At 39.0% G+C, this 22,146-nt stretch overlaps 2 protein-coding genes and 1 pseudogene across 4 annotated transcripts in view; all 3 read right to left on the reverse strand.

The window, feature by feature from the left end:
- Window positions 1-17,239, reverse strand: part of Hgd (homogentisate 1,2-dioxygenase) — a 48,994-nt gene extending 31,755 nt beyond the window's left edge. Inside the window, exons 1-4 of one of the 2 annotated variants that reach the window (XM_020155742.2) lie at window positions 17,109-17,239; window positions 9,920-10,090; window positions 2,611-2,682; window positions 1,620-1,708 (exon numbers count right to left, since the gene is read on the reverse strand). In XM_020155742.2, the coding sequence (XP_020011331.2) occupies window positions 1,620-1,708; window positions 2,611-2,682; window positions 9,920-9,934 (176 nt within the window). In that variant the 5' untranslated portion in view covers window positions 9,935-10,090; window positions 17,109-17,239. Of the gene's footprint in view, window positions 1-1,619; window positions 1,709-2,610; window positions 2,683-7,772; window positions 7,854-9,919; window positions 10,091-17,108 lie in introns of those variants that run through there. The other variant, XM_074073241.1, reaches the window with a different exon arrangement.
- On the reverse strand, window positions 2,691-7,766 carry LOC141423246 (cytochrome c oxidase subunit 7A2, mitochondrial pseudogene; annotated as a pseudogene).
- The window catches only part of Rabl3 (RAB, member of RAS oncogene family like 3), a 42,379-nt gene continuing 33,150 nt past the window's right edge, over window positions 12,918-22,146 (reverse strand). The window contains exons 7-9 of one of the 2 annotated variants that reach the window (XR_012447964.1): window positions 20,166-20,204; window positions 17,109-19,620; window positions 12,918-13,820 (exon numbers count right to left, since the gene is read on the reverse strand). Coding sequence is in view for 1 of the 2 variants with exons in the window: in XM_020155744.2 (XP_020011333.1) it covers window positions 19,555-19,620; window positions 20,166-20,204 (105 nt within the window). In the remaining variant the exon portion in view is untranslated. Of the gene's footprint in view, window positions 19,621-20,165; window positions 20,205-22,146 lie in introns of both variants that reach the window. The other variant, XM_020155744.2, reaches the window with a different exon arrangement.

The raw sequence follows: 22,146 nt of genomic DNA on the forward strand, positions 1-22,146 counted from the left end.
CTAGCCTCAAACTCAATCCTCCTGCCACTGACCCTCAAGTACTAAGAGTAGAGACATATGCCACCATACGTAGCTCTTGACCCTTGATTTTTGACATGTATAGAAACTCAGTCTCTTCCCCATCCCTCTATATATGTATCTATCAAGAGAGAAACAATATTAATACTGACATTATAACATAGAACCTGCCATATCTTGTGCTCAGCTCTGACAACTTCCCAAAGGAGGTACAGAAAAAGACACTCTTCTCTGGTAGCAGTAATGATGATTATTTTAATAACAACCAAAATTAATTGAGCACTAATCATGTACCAGGCAATGTGCTAAGCCCTTTACATACATTCTTTCTTTTGATCTTTACACAACTAAAATAGGTCCTACAATTATCTCATTTTACAAATGAAGAACTAGAGATTCTGAGAGTGTAGATGATTTGCCCAAGGTCACAAAGCTGGAAAAGAAGGAGCTAAGACTTAAGTTCAGGGGGGCCTGACTGCAGAGTGCACATGGCTTTTTATTGTCTGTGTGGCTCTTTGTGCTTTCGTACTCACTATCTCAACTGTTTCCCAGGAGGACCCCATGGAGATAAACCCACTCTTTCCTTCCAAGCAGTGCAAGATCACCTGCCCTCTACCCCAAATTTCCAATGTCAGTAGCATCCCTCTTCACAAACACTTCACCTTGAAATTCTTACAATTTTCTACTACTTGTTTAAATCACAACACTTCTGGCCAGGCACCAGTGGCTTACACCTGTAATCCTAGCTACTTGGGAGGCTGAGTTTGGGAGAATTGCAGTTTGAGACCATCCCAGCCAAATAGTTCACAAGACCCCATCTCAAAATAATCTGAGCAAAATGGACTGGAGGTATGACTAAAGCAGTAGAGTGCCTGCTTTGCAAGTGTGAAGCCCTGAGTTCAAACCCCAGTCCCACTCTCCCCAAGAAAATCACAACACTTTCTTCCTCTTGAATCCACATCTGCTGCATCCAACTTGTCCCAAAGGATTTAATCAAGGGAGCAAGTCCATTGACCTGAGTTGTGGAATTAATGTGAGCATAGAATATAACATACTGTGCTAATGAATGTGCTAGTTTCTAGCAAAGGCAAATTCCAAAGAGTAAAAACCTTATTAATTCAAACCACAAGGGGTCAAAATACATGACCTTTAATTACCCCAGCTTGGATTATCCATTTTCACACAAAGAATGCTCCTAGTCAGCTGAGTAAGAAATTGCTCTGAATCTTCTCCAATTGTAACTTAATCTCTATGCACTAAAAACAAATCAAGTTAATCAAAGACCAAAACTCAACTGGAGAAATCTTTGGAGGAAAGCCAGAGTATGAGAAATATTTCCTTCTGAGTCCTGGTGAGAATTTGTAAGCAGAACTGGACTTGTGTGTTTTCCAGGCTCTATGTAGCTGTTCCCTCACCCTTTCCGACTAGTCCCTTGATTCCAGATGGGGACAAGTCTCAGTCATGCCAGACTGTGACCAAAACACAGTACACCAGATGGACTTTGGGTAGTCCTGGAAGGCTAGGAACTAGATAGGAGACATCATAAGGTTCTGGCCATAGTTCCTGCAGTCCACAGGTCAGAATTAATCCAGTCTTTATACCTTCTCTTATTAGTGCTCCGTGGACAAGTGAAGGCTGATCCTGAGAGCTGCTCAGCATACAGATTGTAGGGGCAGACTTGAGGATTATTCTAAAACAAAGGAGGTAATAAACAAAATTACTTCTATACAGAAAGCATCCTACCTTCTATCAACCAAATCAGGGGAGAATTGTGTCCTGTATGGGAACACTCTGGGCCACTGCACATGACCGCAGCCAATCCACATATACTCACATAAGTTTTACTGTGATTTTCCCTTGATTGTGCTTATTGTAGAGGATATATAAAACATATGATATCATTATAATACCAACCAGAAATAACCCATTGTTAATATGTTAGCATCTTTCTTTCCATTTTCATTCTCAAAATGGGAATCTCATGAATGTGTGATCCTATAATAATTGAAACATTCTTTTTTAAAGGAAACATTGTATCATTAGCATTTTTCATGCCATGAAATATTCTTTAAAAAGTTTTGAAAAAAACTTTTGTTTGCTATAGTTTTGCTATTATAACCAACACTGGTGTGAATACCATTTTTCTTTTTTTTTGTTTTTTTAGGGAAAACAAAGATTTATTAGGACATCATTAAAAGGGCAGATGATGGCAGGCCACTACTCAAAAGGGCATAGGGCCTGGTGTGAATGTCTTTATTACACATTTCTAAAGTAACTTATTTTCTCATCATTGTCATATCTTATGCTATTTGAGGGAACTACCAGGAAGTCTCCTGAACCCTCTACTTGGGGGCACCTCTTGAAAGTCCAACAGTTAATCTTCCTAATTTGGGTTGGGAGCTTTGTCATAGGTAACTACCAATCTAATTTTAAACTTTTCATTGTCATTGTTCTGTGTCCCAATTGTCCTAATGACTTGCGAAACTCCTAGACAGTTCACCTGACAAATTAGAAAAGCCTTGTTGGACCTGAGAGCTAGTCATGCAGGTCTCCAAGCATTCAGAGGTCTCTAAGCATTCCATTCACTCTTACCTGTCCTTCTGGCAGGGAACCTGGACAGCGAGGGTCCTCTGAAGCACATTCGTTCCCAAATCCAGAAAGGTACTACATGTGACAAACACACAAATGCCATCATTAACAGGAATTAAAGTGCATTTCATAATATTGGCAATCTATGCAGGTAATGATTTCTATGTGGACATATGTTTGTGTATGATGTTTCATATGTAATATCTTTTCTACGTCTTGGGTGTGAGTCATTTAGGAAAGACAATATGCTTTGTGTGAATTTTAAAGACTTGCAGTTAATCAGAAGAATAATGCTGGATATCTGGATATTGCATGGACTTCTCTACCCCTAGCTGCATGTACTTGGTTGGTTTTATAGGCTTGTTTTTATTGATCCTACGCTATCTACAAACTTTTCTCTTTTTTTTGGCAGTGCTGAGGTTTGAACTCAGGGCCTCACACTTGCTAGGCAGGTGTTCTACCACTTGAGCCACTCCATCAATTCTTTTATGTGTTGGATAGTTTTGAAATGGGGTCTTGTGAACTATTTGCCCAGGGCTAACTTGGAACCATGATCCTCCTGATCTCTGCCTCCTGAGTAGCTAGAATTACAGGTGTGAGCCACAGGCACCCAGCTACATGCTTTTCATTTCTGGTTCCATCTGTGAATTCCAACTCAAGATTAGTAGGATCTTGCTGAACCTAGATTACAACTTCCCTGGGGCTCCAATCCCCTTCCCTAACTTTGAAAAAAAAAAAAAGCAACTTGGAAGAGGTGTGTTTACCTAAACTGACAGTAAAATCCTTGCCAGAGAGCTCTTTCCAAACTAGCTTTGCTGCAGGAAGAAGCCTATGTCATCTGGCTCATCTATGGAGCACTTGTATATGTATTTGTACCTGTGTGGATACTTGAAAAGGAAGTTTAAGATAGGGGTGGCTTTCAGTAAATGTGCCAGCCCAGAATCTTTTTCAGAATGGAACAGTGAAGCTACTGTTCTTGCCATCTCTTAGCTCTATATCCATTAGGAAAACTTTAACAAGTTTCTTAACAAGGTAAATTATGGGGATCCCTTGACATTTACTTTTTTTTCCCTCTATGGTAAAAGAATGATTTGTTGGTGGCAGTTGGTATAAGTCAATACATATTGATCCCCAAAGAAGAGCTCTGCTGTTTCTCAGATTACTGGTCCACAGAGAACTGAATAAAATGGAACAAGGATTGCTAGTTTTAAGTCAATCCTGATGCTTGGGAAACGAGTCCATAGCCAGCTGACACATGGCATATGCTGTTCCACCAACTGTAAGAACTATGGTAGCTCTATACAGGATGGCATCAAGTTTCACTACTCTCTAGATGCATTGGAATTTCATTATCCTCCTGAAATAGCTTTTGTTTCTCTGAACTTTATTTTCAAAATGCCTGCATGAGACAGTACCATGATCCTCTGTGCAATTTGATGAAGAGCCAGCAGATTCTGCAGCATTTTGGTGCTCCTGCTCAGCAAGTGTGAATTGAGACATTAGTATTATTACTGTTATTAGTATTAGTATTATTAGTATGGTTCTGGGGATTGAACTCAGGGCCTTGTGCTGCTAGGCAAATGTTCTACCACTTGAACCATGCCCCAGTCCTTTTGAGACTTACTCTTGCAATGTTTAACACAAGTCACTCTTGTCATAGGTCTGTCCGGCTTCTTTGCTCTCCCATAAGTTTCATGAAGGCTGAGACCAAGTCAGTTTTATTTACCTCGTGTACCCTGAACTTTGGCCCATGGAAGCTATCCAGTTTCCACTTGGAGCCAGTTCTATTAGTATGTTTGCTGTGGTAAGTAGGATTAGAACCCTCTTTGCTCTAACTTAAACACCAATTGATTTTAGACCAGACTAAGGAGAGTGAAGCCTTACTGGGTGATTGAAATGCCACCATCTGAGCACAGCTCTTTAAGAGATATAAGAAGGCTGAATGTGGGTGGAGGGTAGGGCCTCCAGAGTTCTTGGCAGCATGGGAAAGGATGAGTTATATGTAACACGCCTGGTTGTGTGAGTGATCAGTGTCTATATTTGGAAGGAATATGAAATGTGAAATGTTATGACCTAGAAAGCAATGGAAGTAAAATTATTCTTTTGCCTTCAGGCATATTTTTTTGGGGGGGGGTGGCGAGGAGGGTATGGGGTTGGGGACTGGGGGATTAAGCCCAGGGCCTTATGCCTGTTAGCATGCTCTCTACCATTGAATTACAGCAACAGCCCCCATAATTTTTTGTCTGTTTGAAAATTTATCATCACACACAAAAATTCCAGCAGGCTATATTATAACCACATTTGTTCACAGCAGCATCAAGCAGTTTGGAACCGCAGCCATCTTTGGGGAAATGGCAGAGGCCATCCAATATCTTGTTTCTCCATGGAATACAATTTTCTTCCCTCAAAATGAACCTCAAGCTCACCATCAATAGGACTGAATTCAAACTGCTGGGAATCAGTAATGACCCCAAATTATCTTCAATTCTGTAAAATGGAATTTTAGGCCAGCCTGTGATTGAAGCCACTGAGTATTATAGTGCCTGCCCTTTGTGCAGCTGCTGCATTGTTCATATCTGTAAGGATGAAGGAAGATTTGAGAGCTGCCCAGATCAGCTGAGGTTTCTGGCAGGCCCGGGTGGATTTGCTCATTAACCTTCCCCATTTTTTGCAACTGCTGGCCTCAGAACAGAAGCTATATGTGTGTTTGGCACATGGAAAAATAAGAGTTAGTATATGTGATTTTGAAGCATTTGGTTCAGGGTATGCTCTAAAAAAAAAAAAGAAAAAGAAAAAGAAAGGAAAGCAGAGAGAACAGCTGGTGGTTTGGAAGGAAGCCACCCAGGCTCTGAGAAGGTGTGAATTCTGAGTCCATGTCTCCATCTTAGTATGCTGGCTCTAGAGGAGGGTGGAAATTGCTGAGTCACTATTGACTTGGTTGTTTTTCCTAAATCTCTGAGAGCAAAATTACAGATGAGTTTATTAGAGCTTTAAAATGCCATGTCTCTTACTGCTAAAGGCAACTGAATTGAGGAGACTGTATTTTGCAGCTGCCTTCTTACAGCTTTGAGGACAGAATCTGAACTGTGCTTTCTTCAGCTGTGAAAAATTTAAGCACTCAACTCCAGCTGGTTCAGTGGTTATGTTAAGATATACCTTATCCAAAAATGAAATAAATAAAATCTGATGTTAAGCAAGTATGTTTATGTGTTTTCTTCAGTTCAGATTTCTGAATAACTTGATTCTACATAAAAATATGATTTTATTTCTTTCCAAGAGAATTATTTGCCTACTTTCTAAATGAAAGAATAAATTACTGAGGTCCATGTGATTTTAGTACCATCAGTTCTTTGGCTGCTCACTAGCATACAGCTTTTTAATTCTCATCTGGCCTCCAGGATATGATTAACTTGTCAGAGTAGTTTTATGAGGTGTTTTCTCCTGAGTCAGAGTCTAGGTAACACCTGATGGGATGAGCAGATGGTACACCTCACTTCCTTTTACTGGTCATGAAGGAAAGAGAGAAAAGTCAGGGTAGAGATGGAGCTACTTCTACCTATTTTTCCTGTGCAGAGTCTAGTATTTTTAGTTAACCTTGAAAGGAAAACAGAGTATAGATTGTTAGGGAAACTTGCAGACTATTACTATATGCTAGATAATGGCCCTGAAAGATATGTCTTAGTCCCTGGTACCTGAGAGCGTTGCCTAAAACACCAGAAAAATCTTACTTTTGTAGATGCAATTAAGTAAAGGGGTATTCCTGATTATTTGGGTGCACTTTAAACCCAATTACAAGTTAACAGGTTAAGACAGAAGAGAGGGAGATATGACTGCAGAAGAGGAAAAGGTGAAGTGATGACAGAAGCAGATCTGAATGATGTACTTTGAAGACAGAGGAAGGGACCACAAACCAAGTAATGTGGGCATCCTCTAGAAGCTGGAGAAGACAGGGAAACAGATTCTCCCACAGAGCCTCCAGAAGGAACCAGCCATGCTGACACCTTGATTTTACCCCAGTGAAACTGATTTCATACTTCTGACCTCTCTTATAGTTCTTACACTCTTATAGTTCATAAGAGAGTAAGTTTGTGTTGTTTAAAGCAAGTAAATTTGTGGTTGTTATAGTAGCAAAAGGAAACTAATTATGTAGGCCAGGTGGTTCCATCTCTGGGTAATCATTAGAATAATTTCAGACCCAAAGCTAGTGGGCAGGAGCAGAGTCTGCATGTAAAACCAGCTTTTCATTTTATAAATGAGGGAAGCAAGGCTTGGAGAAGTGAAGTGACTTACACAAAAACATAGGGTAGTACATTTTCAATTTAATTTTATTATTTTTTCTTTTGAATTTTCTTCCTCAGATGTGTTTTTATGTAAATGTGGTTTTGTTTGAGGTTTTGTGTTGGCATAGCCATTAAAAGGAGGGGAAAAGATGAGACACGTTTTTTAAAAGTTGCATAATGTTTATTGATTAGAATGGATATGATGCAACCTTCCTTTCTGTGTTTAGATTCCTGACCTCTGGAACTAACCTTTTCTTCTAAAGATTAGACAGCAGGCTGGGAATGCCTTTGAAAGAACAAAGACTAGCATACAATTTACATTAGTGTGGTGGTGCTTTGAATAATAAGTTGCTTAAAAACTGCAGCAGGATAGGATTTTAAATATGATTTATTTACAAATGGTAGGGATGTTACCAACCCCTGCTGAAATTTATCAGAAAATAAAGTTTTCTGTCTCCTTTGTCAAAACTTCAACTACTGCCATTAGCATGATTACCCTGTATCTATTCCCTTTGCCCTCCCACTCCCCTGAGATCTAGATCAATACATCCAACCACTTCCTGGATATATTCATTTGTCTGTCCCTCTGGCAACAAAAGTTTGGCTAAAACACTGGAATACTAGAGCATGCAGGGATCTTTCTGCATATTTTGTATCTTTGTACATGCTGCTTCCTCTGGCACCATCTTTTTTCACTCTACCAAGGCCTACTTTGCTCTCAAGAACACTCTCCTTCAGGAAGTTCCTTTTAACGCTATCTAGCCCAGAGTCATTTCCTATCCTACATTAACTCATTGTATTATACACTAGACATGATATTTGCTGTATGAAAGAATGAGAGTTAACACTTAGACAGGCATACAGATAAAGAAATCAGCTCCTTACTCTGGTGTTGAGTGTTTCCAGGATGCCTTTTAATAAGGGAGCTGTTTGATTCTTCAAACTCAACATCAGTTGAAAGGCTTTGGAGCAATTTTCTTTTTATTTTATCTAAAATTTTATTCAGACACTTCTCTAAAGGATGTACACATTGAAAATGGAGAAAGCTTAATGTTAGTAAGCAAAAAATAAAAATTTGCAAAGTAACTACATGCTCAAAAACTAATTACATCTTTCTTAAGAAAATTATAAACCAGTATAATGGACAAAGTACATTATCAATCATGGGACAGTTTATTTATATAAAGGCTAATCAGAATATATTGGTTAATCTCCCATTATTTTGCTTTAGAATGCATTGATTTATATGTAAACAAATATCCTACATATTAGAATTTGTACTATTTCATACAAAATAATGAAGTTTTTTTCAATGTATTTGTAGGTGTTCAGAATACTTCTCTGATACTGGGGTGCATCTGTCTTGTGCATCTGTTTGCTGAATTCTTGGAGGGGCAGACCTCACTTCTTCCCATGTTTCTGTAGCCTGTGGCATAACTGGCTTTTGTTTGGCAGATTGAATTTTCTCCTTCTTACATAGGGATGAGATCCTACAAACTTGTGGTGGCAAGCCTGTTCTGTCACTGGGCTGAATGTGGCAGGATGAAAACCTGTAGAACCAGAGATCCACTCAGAATTTTATGGCAGGCTTTACTTGACAAAACAACCCCTGATATGCACTGTGCTAGGGGAACCTGCTGCCTGCAAACCATGGTTGGCTAGAGTGCAGTGTCCTGTCATCATGGTCATCCCAGACAAGAAGAATCAGAAAGTGTGTATTCTACTTGTAAAAGTGAGTTTTAAAGTGGTAGTTGTATATGTTTTTGAGAATAAATGTGGGGCATACCTGTAATCCCAGTACTCTGGAGCCCAAGGCAGGAGGATTGCAAGTTTGAGGACAGCCTGGGATATGTAGTGAGATCATGTCTCAGAAAAAAAAAATTTTTTTTGAACAAACTTCTAGATTATTACATGTAGGATTTGTGTGAATATTAAATATCATTATATTAAATTCATGTCATCTACCCTGGTGGCTTTGGAACTCTATTTCACAGAGCTGTAGAATTCCTTGGAGGCACCCCATGGGGAGGCTGTGCCAACCAGGCTTTGAATCATCTCTGCAAAGTGCCTGAAGCAATTTTCAACTGCTGCATTCTGGGAAAAAACCTGGAGGGGTATGGCCCACCCAGTCTTGAGTCAAGGTTCTAGCTATTCTATGCAGTTCTACTTGTATGTGTTGGGCACTGACACAAGCATGGGCTAGGTACTAGGCATGGTTTTAAACACTGGGGACACACTCCTTTCCATGACATGAAGGCACTTTTTTGAGACTGAGTTTTGGATTCAGACAAACCCAGTTCTAGTGTGGTCTCCGCCACCTACCAGCAGTGATCTTAAGCAAGTCAATTAGTCTCTCTGAGCTTTGCTTTCCTTACTGGAAGAAATAGAAACAAGAGTATCTACATCCTACATTTATTGTGAGGATTACAACATGAGTAATTCATAGTTAAAGTACCTAGCACCTAATAGTAAATAACCCACTCATACTTTTCAATTGTGTGCTAAATATAGGGAAAGAATTATTTCCCCAAGATGGTACTAGTTCTTATACTGACTAACGCTGATTCTGAGCCTCAAAATAACTGACTAGATTAAGCATATCTGATTGGCTGGCTAAAGCAGTCCAGGAATCTGCAGCTAAAGGACCGTGTCTGACAGTAGAGGGGTCCATGATGGAAAGAAGCCCTTAGGATGTCCACAGATCCCCAAAGACAATATTTGAAATGAGAAAAGCAGGAGATGGCCAATATCTCTTTCTTTTATCACCTATTCTTGTATCCCTAGTCCCAGCCATGCTCACAGACATTATGGTGAAGCCTCTAAACACAGGGGTTTGGACCAGGTCCCCCTCCAAGTCCGTTTCAACTCTGACACTCAGGAGTCCTCAGAAACTGAAGAAGCTCCTCCCTTTGGTGTGGAGCAGATGGAACCCAGGGATTCACACATACTGAGCACATAACTCTTATCATGGAGCTACATCCCTAGCCAAATCCTTTGGTCTTAATCCAAGCCCCAGCCAGATGGTTTCTTACCTTCAACTCTGCCATTCTTCAGCTGCAAGTGTGATGACTTCAAGAAACCCAGGCCAGAGAGAGTATGAAGCCAAAATGCTTCTGTTTCACTCTCTGGCTGTTTTTGTTCCCACTATTTCACTATCTCTCCTTGGTCAACAGGTCACTCAGGTAGCCAGAAGAATTGCCTAACTGAGATACAAAGGAGAAAGTACAGCAAGTTTATAGCTAAACTTCTTACACAACTGCTTTTGTTTTTTTATTAAACCCAGGTTGTTTCTAAAAGAGTTTGCAGAGGTCTGGTTCCTCTTCACCTGAGGTAAATATTGGCCATTAATTGTTCCACTTAAAAGAAGGAAGCTTCTTACAAAAGGCAGGGAATTTAAAGCTATCGGGCAAAGGAACTTGGAAGTTAGTGTGTGCTGGATGTAGCAGAGGAGTCTCACTGTCTAGCTCAGGTCAAGAAGTAATGAACAGGACAGAGTGTTCAGATCACCCTAAAGAGCAGTGAGAAATGAACTGTGATCTAACCCACGTATTTCCACAGAGCTGCCTGAGATGGACTAGTTTTCTTCAGAAGCCTTTAAGAATTTTGTTTCGTAATGTTTTAATCCCTTTAAAGTCAGACCAAGGGCTTAGTCTCCAGCTCTCTTCTACAGGGTTTTCCTACGCTTCATCTTGGTGACTCTACTTAGTCATTGGAAGGTAGCAACTTCTTGGCTAGTGATGTTCAGTAAGGAACATAAATTGAGTGCTTGCTTGTGGCAGGTTTTCTCACATTATCTCATTTAATTTAAAAAAAAATTTTGTAGTGGGAGCTGTATTCACAAGCTCAAAGGCAACAGACCAGGAGGGCACTATAAATGAGAAAAGTAGTCTAGGTGATTTTTCATGATAAAATGAAGTTCCACTTTTTGTGTGTGTGTGTGCTGTATGGGATTTAAACTCAGGACCTTGTGCTTATTAGGCACTTTATCATTTGAGCTCCACCTCTAGGCCTCAGAGCTCCAATTGTTAAACATTGGCAAAAGAATGGGAATATTAAACTCTTGAGATTGAGAGCTCTGAAAATAAAGGGTTTATTGAGCTGCACAGATGCTAGTCAAAAGGTGAAGGACTGGTTCTAGAATCTAGCTACCACCAGCATAGCTAGAAAGCAGTTGGAAAGATGTCCACAGGACCTAAAGGGTTAGGTTGTTTTATAATAAAACATAAACTGTTTACACTGAACCTACACTAATAAGAGGGGCAGGACAACATGAAGTGAGCAAGGTCCTAGGATAGGAGGTTAGTCCATAAAGAGTTTTTGCTATTTATGTAAAAAAGAGTGTGTAATCTTTTATTGGATGGTTCAAAACTGGAATGCAATGTGGCCTTCAGGGATGATCTTCAGCACTCAGGCGAGGAATTTAGAAGAGTTTTTTTCTTTTTCTTTGTTGATTAACCATGAAATGTTAAAATGGCTTCATTCTCTTCCTCCTCTATTTTCTGATCTATAATTTGACTTAGGACATGTCAGGATTCTCCTAGGAAGGAGGAAAAGGAGGGAGGGAGAGAAGGCAGAATGAAGAAATATAGTAAATTGCACACACACATCAAAAAGCTGGAACTCTTTCTATCTTGTACTTGTGCTCCCTTGAATGTGGCTTTGTTGTTTCTCCCTTCAAGAGAGTCTTAGCTGGGTGTGGTGGTAGACTTCTGTAATCCCAGCATTAAGAAGCTGAGGTAGGAAAGAGAGCTTCAGGTTAACCTGGGCTACACAGAGCCAAAAGAAAAGGGAGAGATGGAGACTTTTCTTCTTTGAATCTTAGCAAACATGACACAGAGGCTTGAAAAGTGCTTGTTCCTTAAGAATTGTCCATTTCCTGTAGCCTCAGACCAATTTACAAAGAAGCAATACTAGCCTCTAGGGGTCCAGGGGATACCCATCAGCCCAACACTATCCACCACACATATGAAGGAGGCAATCTAGCTGCCAGCTGGGTAACTGCAGATACTTGTTTGATCCCAGTTGAGGTCAACAGAATAACCATCAGTTAAACTCAGCCCAAATGGCTGACCAAGTATTGTGAGCTAATAGAATGGCATATTTTACACTAGTAAGTTTTGGGGTAGTTTGTTAAGCAGTGATAAATGATTCAACCTTATAGTCAAAAAACATGTGCAGGTTTGAAATGGCTACAGGCTGCCCATTTGAGACCCTCACCTTTAGATATAATGGGTCTAAGCGACCTTCAGGCCCTCAGGCTATAGCATACTGTAGTAGCAGCAGGAGGATTTGTCTATGAGTGAGGTGTTCCTCACAGAGGGCCAGACTAAAGGGGCCATGATGACAAAAACAAGTAACATACGTGTGGATTGATGCCTGTGGACAGGCAATTTACAGGACACCTCAGCATAAGTCAGCATAGACAGATGACATTGTGGTATTATGTTAGCATTTCTGAAATTTATATGAAAACTTGGGAGAAAGCAAGGGTGGAGGCCCCTGTGGTATTGAGGCTAAGTCTTCACTATCTGTGCAGTATGCAGACTCAAAGTAGAAGGTAAACTCAAGGAAGATATCTTTTACATATCGGAGTTTATGAGTATCTTGGGTCTTGAATCTCTATTGATTTTGGACAATGGTGGTTCCAAAAAGAAGGAAAAAATGAACAGAAGTCAATAAAAGATAAAGGAAAAGCTTTACTGCTTTGTTTTCCCATAAACTTTCTGTGTTCTTTCTACCATGCCAGTTTTGAAGGCAAATTTAAGAGGTGTTTCAGTTCTTTCTTAAGGTGTGAAAGACTTCTGAAGGAGTAGGAAAGCGGTAACAGATTGTTGACTGGGCCTGAAAAGATTTAAATCTTAATTAACCTATTACCAGACTTTAGAGATTCCTCCTAGGTGCTTATATCCCACCTTTTTCTATTTTTGCAACAACGATTGAATAAAACAAGTATTTGCTTCAAAATTACTATGTGCCAGGTCTTGTACATCAAGAGGATAATATGAGAATAAGAAAACAGTGGAAAACATGTAGTGGGTTTCCATTTTAATTAATGTTAGTACCCATTCATTCATTTATTAGCAATTTTTGAGGACCATTACAACAATGTTGAGACAGTGAAGAGCCCAGGGTGTCATGAGAAGGGGGCACCTAGCCCAGACTAGCAGGGGCAGGGACGGCTTCCCAGAGGAAATGACAACTAAGCCACATCACATAGAATGAGAGTTGGATAGACAGGGTTTGAGGTAAAAACAAAAACAAAACAATAAAACAGGGCGTGTGCAGAGGAAACAGTGTGTACAAAGTCAGAAAAGTGAAAGTGCAGTGCATCCAGTATATTGTGTTTAGGGTAGTGTGACTAAACTTAGCAGAGTGGAGGGGGCTAGTTAGGGAAGCCTTTCCAGAAGGGGAGTTTTGGCAGGCATTTGAAGCAGGGGAAACAGAGGTGACCTCCTGGACAGGATCATTAGCATCCTAAGAGATACCCTCAGAAGGAGTAGATTGTGTGTAGGGAGAAGCCAAAGGCATACTGAAGCAAAGCAGTCACAGTGTATCAACATAGTGAGCAGCAAAGCAAAGTGGCTAGAGCCAGGCCGAACAAGATGGATTTGGTGAACCAATATGGGGAACATGTAAGGCAGAGAAGTAGAAAAGCAGCAGGAATCAGGGAGAGCAGGTGTCTGCCTCTCACAGATTCCTACAAGACAAGACAGGAGCTTTACCCTTTAGAAGCTCCAGAGTAAAAGTCCAAATTCTCAGACAACAGGCAGTGGGGGTAGGACCAAAAACAAGAGCAGTAAGTGGTGATAACCTCCAGCCTTCTGAATGCTATGGTGTGCACTTCTGGTCCCAGCTACTGGGGAGGCTGAAGCTGGGCTGGAGGATCATTTGAGCCCAGGAGTTTGAGATCATCCTGGGCAACAGAGCAAGATCCTGTTTCAAAACAGAAACAAAAACCCTTCAGCCTTCTCTCATTGCATTTCCAGACAGCTATCAGCAATTGTTTCACTCTCCAGATCTGAGACTGGAGGAATCTTCTCTAGGACAGTGTTCTGTAGATATTATACATTTGGATAATTATTAAATACAAAAGATAATTTTTTTTCTGGAAATAGGATTTTAATTATCTATAAGTGAGCAACTCAATTAGATTCTTCTTTGTGCTGAAATAATTGGAAACCTGAGTGAAAAAGGCTTTATTACCCAGCTGTTGGAATCATTTACTTTAATTAAACATTACACTTTCACTGAGAGGTACTTTACCTAACTCATTTACTCATCAAGGACTGGGGAAATAAACATGCTATTTTTTTTATACCTCTGCCTAATAATTTTTTAACTATTTCTTTGAGATAGGGCCTCCTATGTAGCCCAGGCTGGCCTCTAACTTGATTCTCCTGCCTCTGCCTTCCGAGTACTGGGATTATAGGCATGTACCACCAAGCATGACTTGTATAGTCATTTTTGAGGGTTTTTTTTTTTCATATTTGTAGACCAGACAAAAGTCTTGTCATAAAAGAATGTGCCACAACCTTGGCTATTTCTTACCAAATTCTCTTTGCTTTGAGGAGTACTGCTTTTATTTTTTTAAAAATTGTTGACTGCCTTTTAATATTTTCAGATCTTGTCTTTTGTTATTAGTATGCATTAATTGTACAGAATAATGGGTTTCATTGTGACATTTTCATATATGCATATTATATATGCTTAAAAATAATCATGGGGACAGGCAAAGTCCTTAAATAAAACAAACATTAGAATTATCCTTTTGTTGGCATCTGGAAGACATTTACACCCTAGGGCAATATGCCATAGTACTATTGTACTACAAGTGAGTTGTTCCTTTTCAGCAGTGGAAAAGGGTGAGTATGGAAGTAGAGGTGGGAAGCGAGAACTAGTATTGAGCTGCATTCATAAGTAGTTCAGTTTTAAAATAGATACAAATGTAAATTAGGGATCTGGAAAATGATTCCTTTAGAATTATCTATGCTTAAATGTACTTATCCCAATTTGAAGACACCTCACCATGAAAATGGAAAACATTACTTCCAGAAAGCTGGGGATTGTTATAGGGTCATGAGAAGTAGAGTGGTTGCTCACAGAGCAATCACTCCGGGATGGGATTAGAGGATACAGACTCCAGCACAGATCTCTCTAAGAAAAAGATAGCATTAAGCAAGGCATTACACCTTGGTTGGAGTTTTGAGGTTGTGTTCTTCATCATTACTTATTGACAACCTTGGTAAAGCTGGTCTTTTGTAACTAACCGGCTGAGAAAACAAACATGGCATAAGAGAGGAGGTATGTATAAGATGGCAAGGCACTGATTAGAAATAGCTATCTTTGCATTAGAAACAGCTATACATGGAAAGAAGTGGTAGCAACAAAAATGATAGTACACTAAAGACAAATACTTCTTGTTTTGCCAATAGGTGGTGTGACCTCATGTTCACCTTGGCCTATGTGGCTTTGAGAGGGCAGAAATATATCAGTTTACCAAGGTGAGCTCATATAAAGGCAACCAAAGATGAACTGTTATACTGCTGGTTATAAAGTACAGAGTCTACGATCTATGTATTTTTTATGAGTTTATTAGTCTTTCAGAGCACCAGATCCTGAATACCTTCATGGGAATCACTTAGTTTGCCTGTCAAAAAATATAAAATCCTGGAGTGGAGGCGTGGCTCAAGCAGTAGAGTGCTTGCTTTGCAAGTGCAAAGTCCCGAGTTCAAACCCTAGTACTGCAAAAAAATATGTACGTGTGGATGTATGTCTATTCCTAAACTGGGCACAGGTAGCTCACACTTGTAATCTTAGCTACTTGGGAGGCTGAGATTTGGTAAGACTGTAGTTCAAAGACAGCTGAGACCCCATCTCAAAAGTAAAAAGCTTCGCACACCTGATATCTCAGTGACGGCAGGAAGTGTAAAACAGGATTGCAGCCCAGGCTGGCCTAGGCAAAAAAAGCAAGACTCTATCTCCAGAGTAACCAGAGAAAAAGGGCTAGAGGTGTGGCTCAAGCAGTACAGCACATACCTAGCAAGTGCTCAGCCCTGAGTTCAAACCCCAGTACTGCCAGTAAATAAATAAAATCCCAGCCATATTGCAAATATATAGAATCAGGTTGGGGGCAGGGGAGGGGGCAGAGATGAAATCCTAGAATCTGCATTTTTAGACCAGCATTTCAGGAGATTTTTATACACTTTCAAGTAGAAAGCAATTGATCTGAGTTTTTAAATGGAGGTGCAGATTAACTATAACTGGAAGTCACATCTTTTTTCTACATGATGGAGCTGACCTGGCAAGTTCTGCCCCACATATCTTGCATGGGCAAACATACTGTGGAATATTTGAGATCCTGGAACTTTTCCTCTCCCATTGCAGTGATTTAGCTCAGTCTTGCAACAACAGAGAAATGCATTTTTAACTTTCTTCTCTTTTCACCCCAAACAGTATCCTCCTTTGAATTTTAATAGGTATTAAATCAATAAGAGACATCCTGTCAGACCTCCAAACTTCTTATAATAAGATGCTACCTGGGCTTTTAAAAACTCAATTAAACCACCATCTATTAAATACCCATACAAAGCCCTACTTACGTTGGGTGCTAATAGACACACCACTGAAACTTAAAAACACTGATGATGGCAGCAATTAGGAGCTCTTCATCTCAATCCAATAGCCCAGAACATCAGTTCCAGGAAGTCCATTTTCAAAATGGACACAAAAGCAGCAGTGTGGGTCAGGTGAATTATACCATGAATGCCTCAAATATGGGGAATTCTGAGAACTTGAGCTAAATCTAGTATGGATCAATCCCTTTGGGAATAGTTTTTCCTAGAGCACTGTAGGGGAAGAGAGATTTCTCATTTATGCCTAAAGTCATGGCTGAGGTGCCTATTACAAAAGGCAGATTAAGCATACAAATTTATTTAAGTTTGAAGACGCCAAGAAATGGGGAAACCTGTGTATTTTTACAGGACAGTTGTGCAGAAACATGACTGGAAGACAGAAGGGCGTGTCTAATGGTAATGAACAAATAGGTAAGGCCTATTGGTTCAGATTCTTGGTATCTCTGTTTTTGAGAACAAGGAAGTTCTTTCCTCTGAGTGTAGGGAGAATACCTGGAATAAAGGTTTTGTGACCTTTCCCTTATGGGAAAGTCAGCTAGTTTTTATAGTTGCTTTAGGATAGCAGGGCCAAGTGGGAGATGTGACTGACCTTCCTGCTTCTGCTGTTTTCTCAAATGCCAAGGTGCAACATTTTGCAAGTGTGTCCTAAAACCCATCAGCATTAAGATGAAGACAGCAGTTCAAATCCATAATTGAATTCCAGCCAAGGGTATTGAGCACCTGAGGGACAGATGAATTCTTATATGCCTGGTTACCTCTACAATGAGAGAGAAAGTTGGTTTAGAACTCTAAATTATACAGGGGAGAAAAAAATTTCTATTGATAGCAATTTGACCCATCAAGCAGGTAAGAAAATTTAGATTTAAGTAATTAATACATTAAAGAACTATTTTGGTATTTATACTTGTTTAGCATCTAATAGCAATTTTATGACTAATTCTTTAAAAACTATACTTCAAAAACATTCTTTTTGAAGAAGTCTGGCCAATAAAATTCATTTTGGGAAATACCTTTATTTTGCTAAAAATGCAGCAAATTTACCTTAGATAATATATTATTTTTTTCTTAGAAAACTATAATTAAGAGAATTAAATTGGTAGCAAGAAGACATGGAGTTGAGGAATACTGTTAATTTTTCAATATTGACCCTAGCATCATCATTAATTGGTTACTTTTTTTCTTTTGGTGCTGGGGAACTAACCCAGGGCAAGTACTCTGCCACTAAGCTATAACCCTAGTCCACTTTTATATTTTTTAATAAAGGGGAAAATAAATTTGGGATGGATTTTTTTTAATTAAAGAAAAAAGGAAGAAAGGAGAGGGAAAGAATGGGTTTTAGCTTATTTTTAAAATTTTAATTTAATCTTTTATTTTTGTAGTGCTGGGGATCAAATCCAGGACCTCACACAGGCCAGACAAGTGCACTACCATTGAACTATATTCCCATACTTGTGCCAAATTCCACATACAGATAATGATTTACATAGCTCCATGTCAAAAGAGAAACCAGTGAGGAAGTGAAGAAAGACCGGATAATAGCTCAGCTAATGAAAAGTACCTTAAAAATGTCTTTTCAAATTCTCAAGACTGTTTTTCCAAAAGTACTCACTAACATTCTTATTTTAATATCCTCTTTCAGAATATCTTGACTTTTAAAGTACTTCCAAAATTTAATTAAAATGGCACAGAAAATGAATTTAGTGTTTATCTCATTTTAAAATAAGAATTGAAACTGTGTATTTATTATTCTTACTTTTCTAATATGGAACAAAATTAGGGGAGCAGATTATCTGCAGCAGAGAGAAAAAGAGAATATAGATATAAGGTGCTGAATGTGGTAGAAAATTATAGTTTTTGAAACCAGTTTATATATTAAGGAAGAACTGGGGCAAAGAGAATTAAACAAGCAAAAAAGATGGTTAAAACACTAATGATGGGACTGGAGGAATGGCTCAAGTGGCAGATAATGCTAGCAAGCACGCGCTCCTGAGTTCAGCATTAGTACCAAAAAAAAAGTTGAACAATTATGCATATATACACCCCTAAAATTTTTAGTGATTATGAAATCCAACAATCCTGGTTCATAATTCATTAAATGTGTTGCTGTGGAACTTATTATTACTTTTTCCCATAAATACACTGTTGATAAGAATCATATTCTTAGTTTGCTGACTATAGCTAAAGGGATATTTCAGGAGTTAAATTTTCTTAAAAAAGGTAAATATCAAAGAGGCTGTAAATCTCTCTTACAGCACTTGTGCAGGTTTTGCATTTCACCCTACTTATTTCCAAACGGAAAAGAGTAAGACACTGCAGACAGTTACAACCTAAAGAGTGAAGAAACTGTCAATTTTTTGCATAATTCTTCTTTTCTGATAGTACTGCTCTTTATGTATTATTAATCTCTATTTATATTTAACTACAGCTATTAGTCCAACTCTCTTAGCCACCAAGCCATTTGTAAGGGAGAGAAGAGGGAGACAAGGGTTGCTATTCTTAGGCATTCCTGTGTGTAATGAGGGTAGAGACAATTAAATAACGCCATTTGGCTTCTTTTGAAAATGACAGAGATTATTTGGGGTGGACAACTCAGGACTGGTTAACATTTCCCTTTAAGAAGGTAAAACAACAGAGATAAAGTTTTGAAGCACTTAATTAAGCCTTCAGCAATGAGTGTGGGAAAATTACAGACCCATAAAAACCCTTCAGTTCCTGGCAAGAGCAAATTTTCTCTGCAGTACTCTGTCATTGCTCATTTACTGCATCATTGTGACAAAATCTCGTATTTCCGCAAGGCTTTTATACAATCTATAAACAGGGACAGAAGAGAGGTGAGGAACACAGAGGACAGGAACAAAGTTTGGGTTTGGACCTCCCACTTTGTCGCTTCCTTTCATTTTTTCATTGAAGGGTGAGGCTAAAGGGTAGCATTTTAAGATGCTTAATAAGATGTTTTAAGGTGTTAAAAATTGACACAACAAGAGGAAAGCTGCGAAAACTGCCACTGTTTGCTCGCTTCAAAAGGATGAGTATATTCAGTCATAATGAAGGCTCTTGAACATTCCTCCCCCAAATCTTTTCCGATCAGGAAAGCCTGGAATCTGTAGACAAAAAAAAAAAAGTCACATTAAGTTTCAAGCAGGAAGAGTTCAAATGCCAATACAATTTTTCCTTTGTTTTCTGTTTTCTGTATGCCAGCCTGTCTTTCTGAGGCTTTCCTCAGAAAACCATAAAATATTAAATAATAAAAAATTCTACCAAAACGGAAAACATTTGCCAAAAAATTGGTAACAGTGCATCTAAATCAGAAAAATGAAGGTGAAACTTGTAAAATAACCATGTGGACTTTTATATGAATTACCTGTATTGTTATAGACTCTGGACATAAACCTTTGAAGTCTCAAGCAAATGGTTTTCTTCTATTATTTTCTAATATAACTTTATCCCTAGATTCTTGTATCTAAGATCCTTATTTTACCTTTGCTCTGATTTTTCCTTTTGTATTTAACAGAAAAGAAGAAAATACGTTGCTTCTGCCTACAGAGGGTTTTTACCAACTTTTTAAAACCACTTCTGAAAATAAATTTAGAAATCATCTTTCTCCAAATTTAAGAACCCACTTTATCAAGAGAAGATAGATACTAACCTGATTGCCTTCTCTTAAAAAGTATCTCTTCTCTATGACCTGTGAGAGACAAATAAAGATTTTTAAGGGCTTGGCTGTAGAGGTCTTTTACCTCCTAGCAGCATAAATAGGAGGATATTGGTCCAGGCCAGCCCAGGCAAAAACATGAGACCCTACCCCAAAGTAACTAAGAGCTGAAGACATGGCTCAAGTGGTAACATGCCTGGCTAGTAACCCTAAGTCTTCAAGTTCAACCCCAGTTCTATTAAAAAAAAAAAAAAAGCCTAAAATGGGACATGAGTGTAAAAGGGGTACTGTATGGCAGAGAGAACCAGAGGAGTGGAGAGGCAGAAAGGAAGGATACCAGGGGGTGAACATGATCGTATAGACATATATAAAGACAGTACAACGAAATCCACTAAATATTGTTTAAAAATGGGGGAGGATGGGAGAAGGTTAGGAAAGCATAATAAAGGGGGTGAATTACAAAGTATATTGTAGGCACATATGGAACTATCACAATGAAACCCCTTTGTATAATTAATTTAGATTAATAAAAACAAAAACAAAAAATGTCCAAATTAAGAATTTTTTCAGTAGCTATAGATATTGAGTACATTGAGTTAAAGCCTGGTGCTAATGAATCTGGAATTGTGAAACTATTTCCAAAAAAGCCTGCTTCATTCCAAAAAGCATGAGTGATTGATAAAGTAAATAAATAAACCAGGCATGGTGGCACCTGTAAGCCCAGCCCTCTGTAATACCACCACTAGAGCAGCAGAGGCAGGAGGATTGAGAGTTCAAGGCCAGCTCCTAAAGAATCAACACCCCAATGAAGAAATGGGTACATGAATTAAACAGGGAATTCTCAAAGGAAGAGGTACAGCTTCCCTGGCTATAAAAGAGATGCAAATCAAAACAACACTTAGATTTTATCTCACCCCAGTTAAAATGGTCATAATCAAGGATAATAACAACAACAAATGCTGGTGAGGATGCAGCGAAACAGGAACCCTTATACACTGCTTATGGGAATGCAATTTAGTACAACCACTATGGAAAGCAGTATGGAGATTGCTCAAAAAACTAGAGATAGAACTGCCATATGATCCAGTGATAGTGCTTCTAGGCATTTACCCAAAAGATTGTAAGATGGGATACAGTAGAGACACCTGTACACTGATGTTCACTGCAGCACTAGTCACAATAGCTAAGCTCTGGATCAACCCAGATACCCTACATCTGATGAATGGATCATGAAATTGTGGTACATATACACAATGAAGTATTACTCAGCTGCAAGGAATAATGACATGGGGTTTGAAGGTAAATGGATACAATTGGAGGGCATCATGCTAAGTGAAGTTATCCAGGATCAGATACATAAAAGATGCATGTTTTCCCTCATATGGGAAGATAGAGCCAAAGATAAACATATATACAAAAACAAGCATATACAAACTCAAATGTTTGTAACAGTGGAACTACTCTATGGAACTCGGGGAAAGTGGGAAAGGAAAAGAGAATGACAGAGCATCAGTAATATCACATACCATAAGATGTAAAGGTAGAGATATAAGGATGTGTACTGGAAACTTGAAAAATGGTGGGGAGGGAGGTAAAGGGGTAAGGGAGAGTATTCGAAGGGATTGAACAGACCAAAGTAAAGCACACCCACGGAGGGCATACATTGAGACACCCCTTTGAACGTTAACTTAAATATTAATAACAAAAACCAGGACTGAAAAACAGGCACGGTATGTGTGGGGGTGGTACTAGTGGGAAGGAAGAGGGTGATGGAGAGAGATTAAGGTGATGGTATATGGTTGATGGACTTCAAATACCTATATGAAACAGAACCAAATAACCTCTTGCAGTTGCTTTAAGTGGGGTGGGGAGGAAGCAGAGGGGGAGAGACAATGTGGGCAACGTAAATAATGTACAATATAAGTCTAATCAGAATTGTTACTACGAATCTCCCCTGTATAATGATTATTTTCTA

Source organism: Castor canadensis, chromosome 5, assembly GCF_047511655.1.
Source record: "Castor canadensis chromosome 5, mCasCan1.hap1v2, whole genome shotgun sequence".
Taxonomy (NCBI): domain Eukaryota; kingdom Metazoa; phylum Chordata; class Mammalia; order Rodentia; family Castoridae; genus Castor; species Castor canadensis.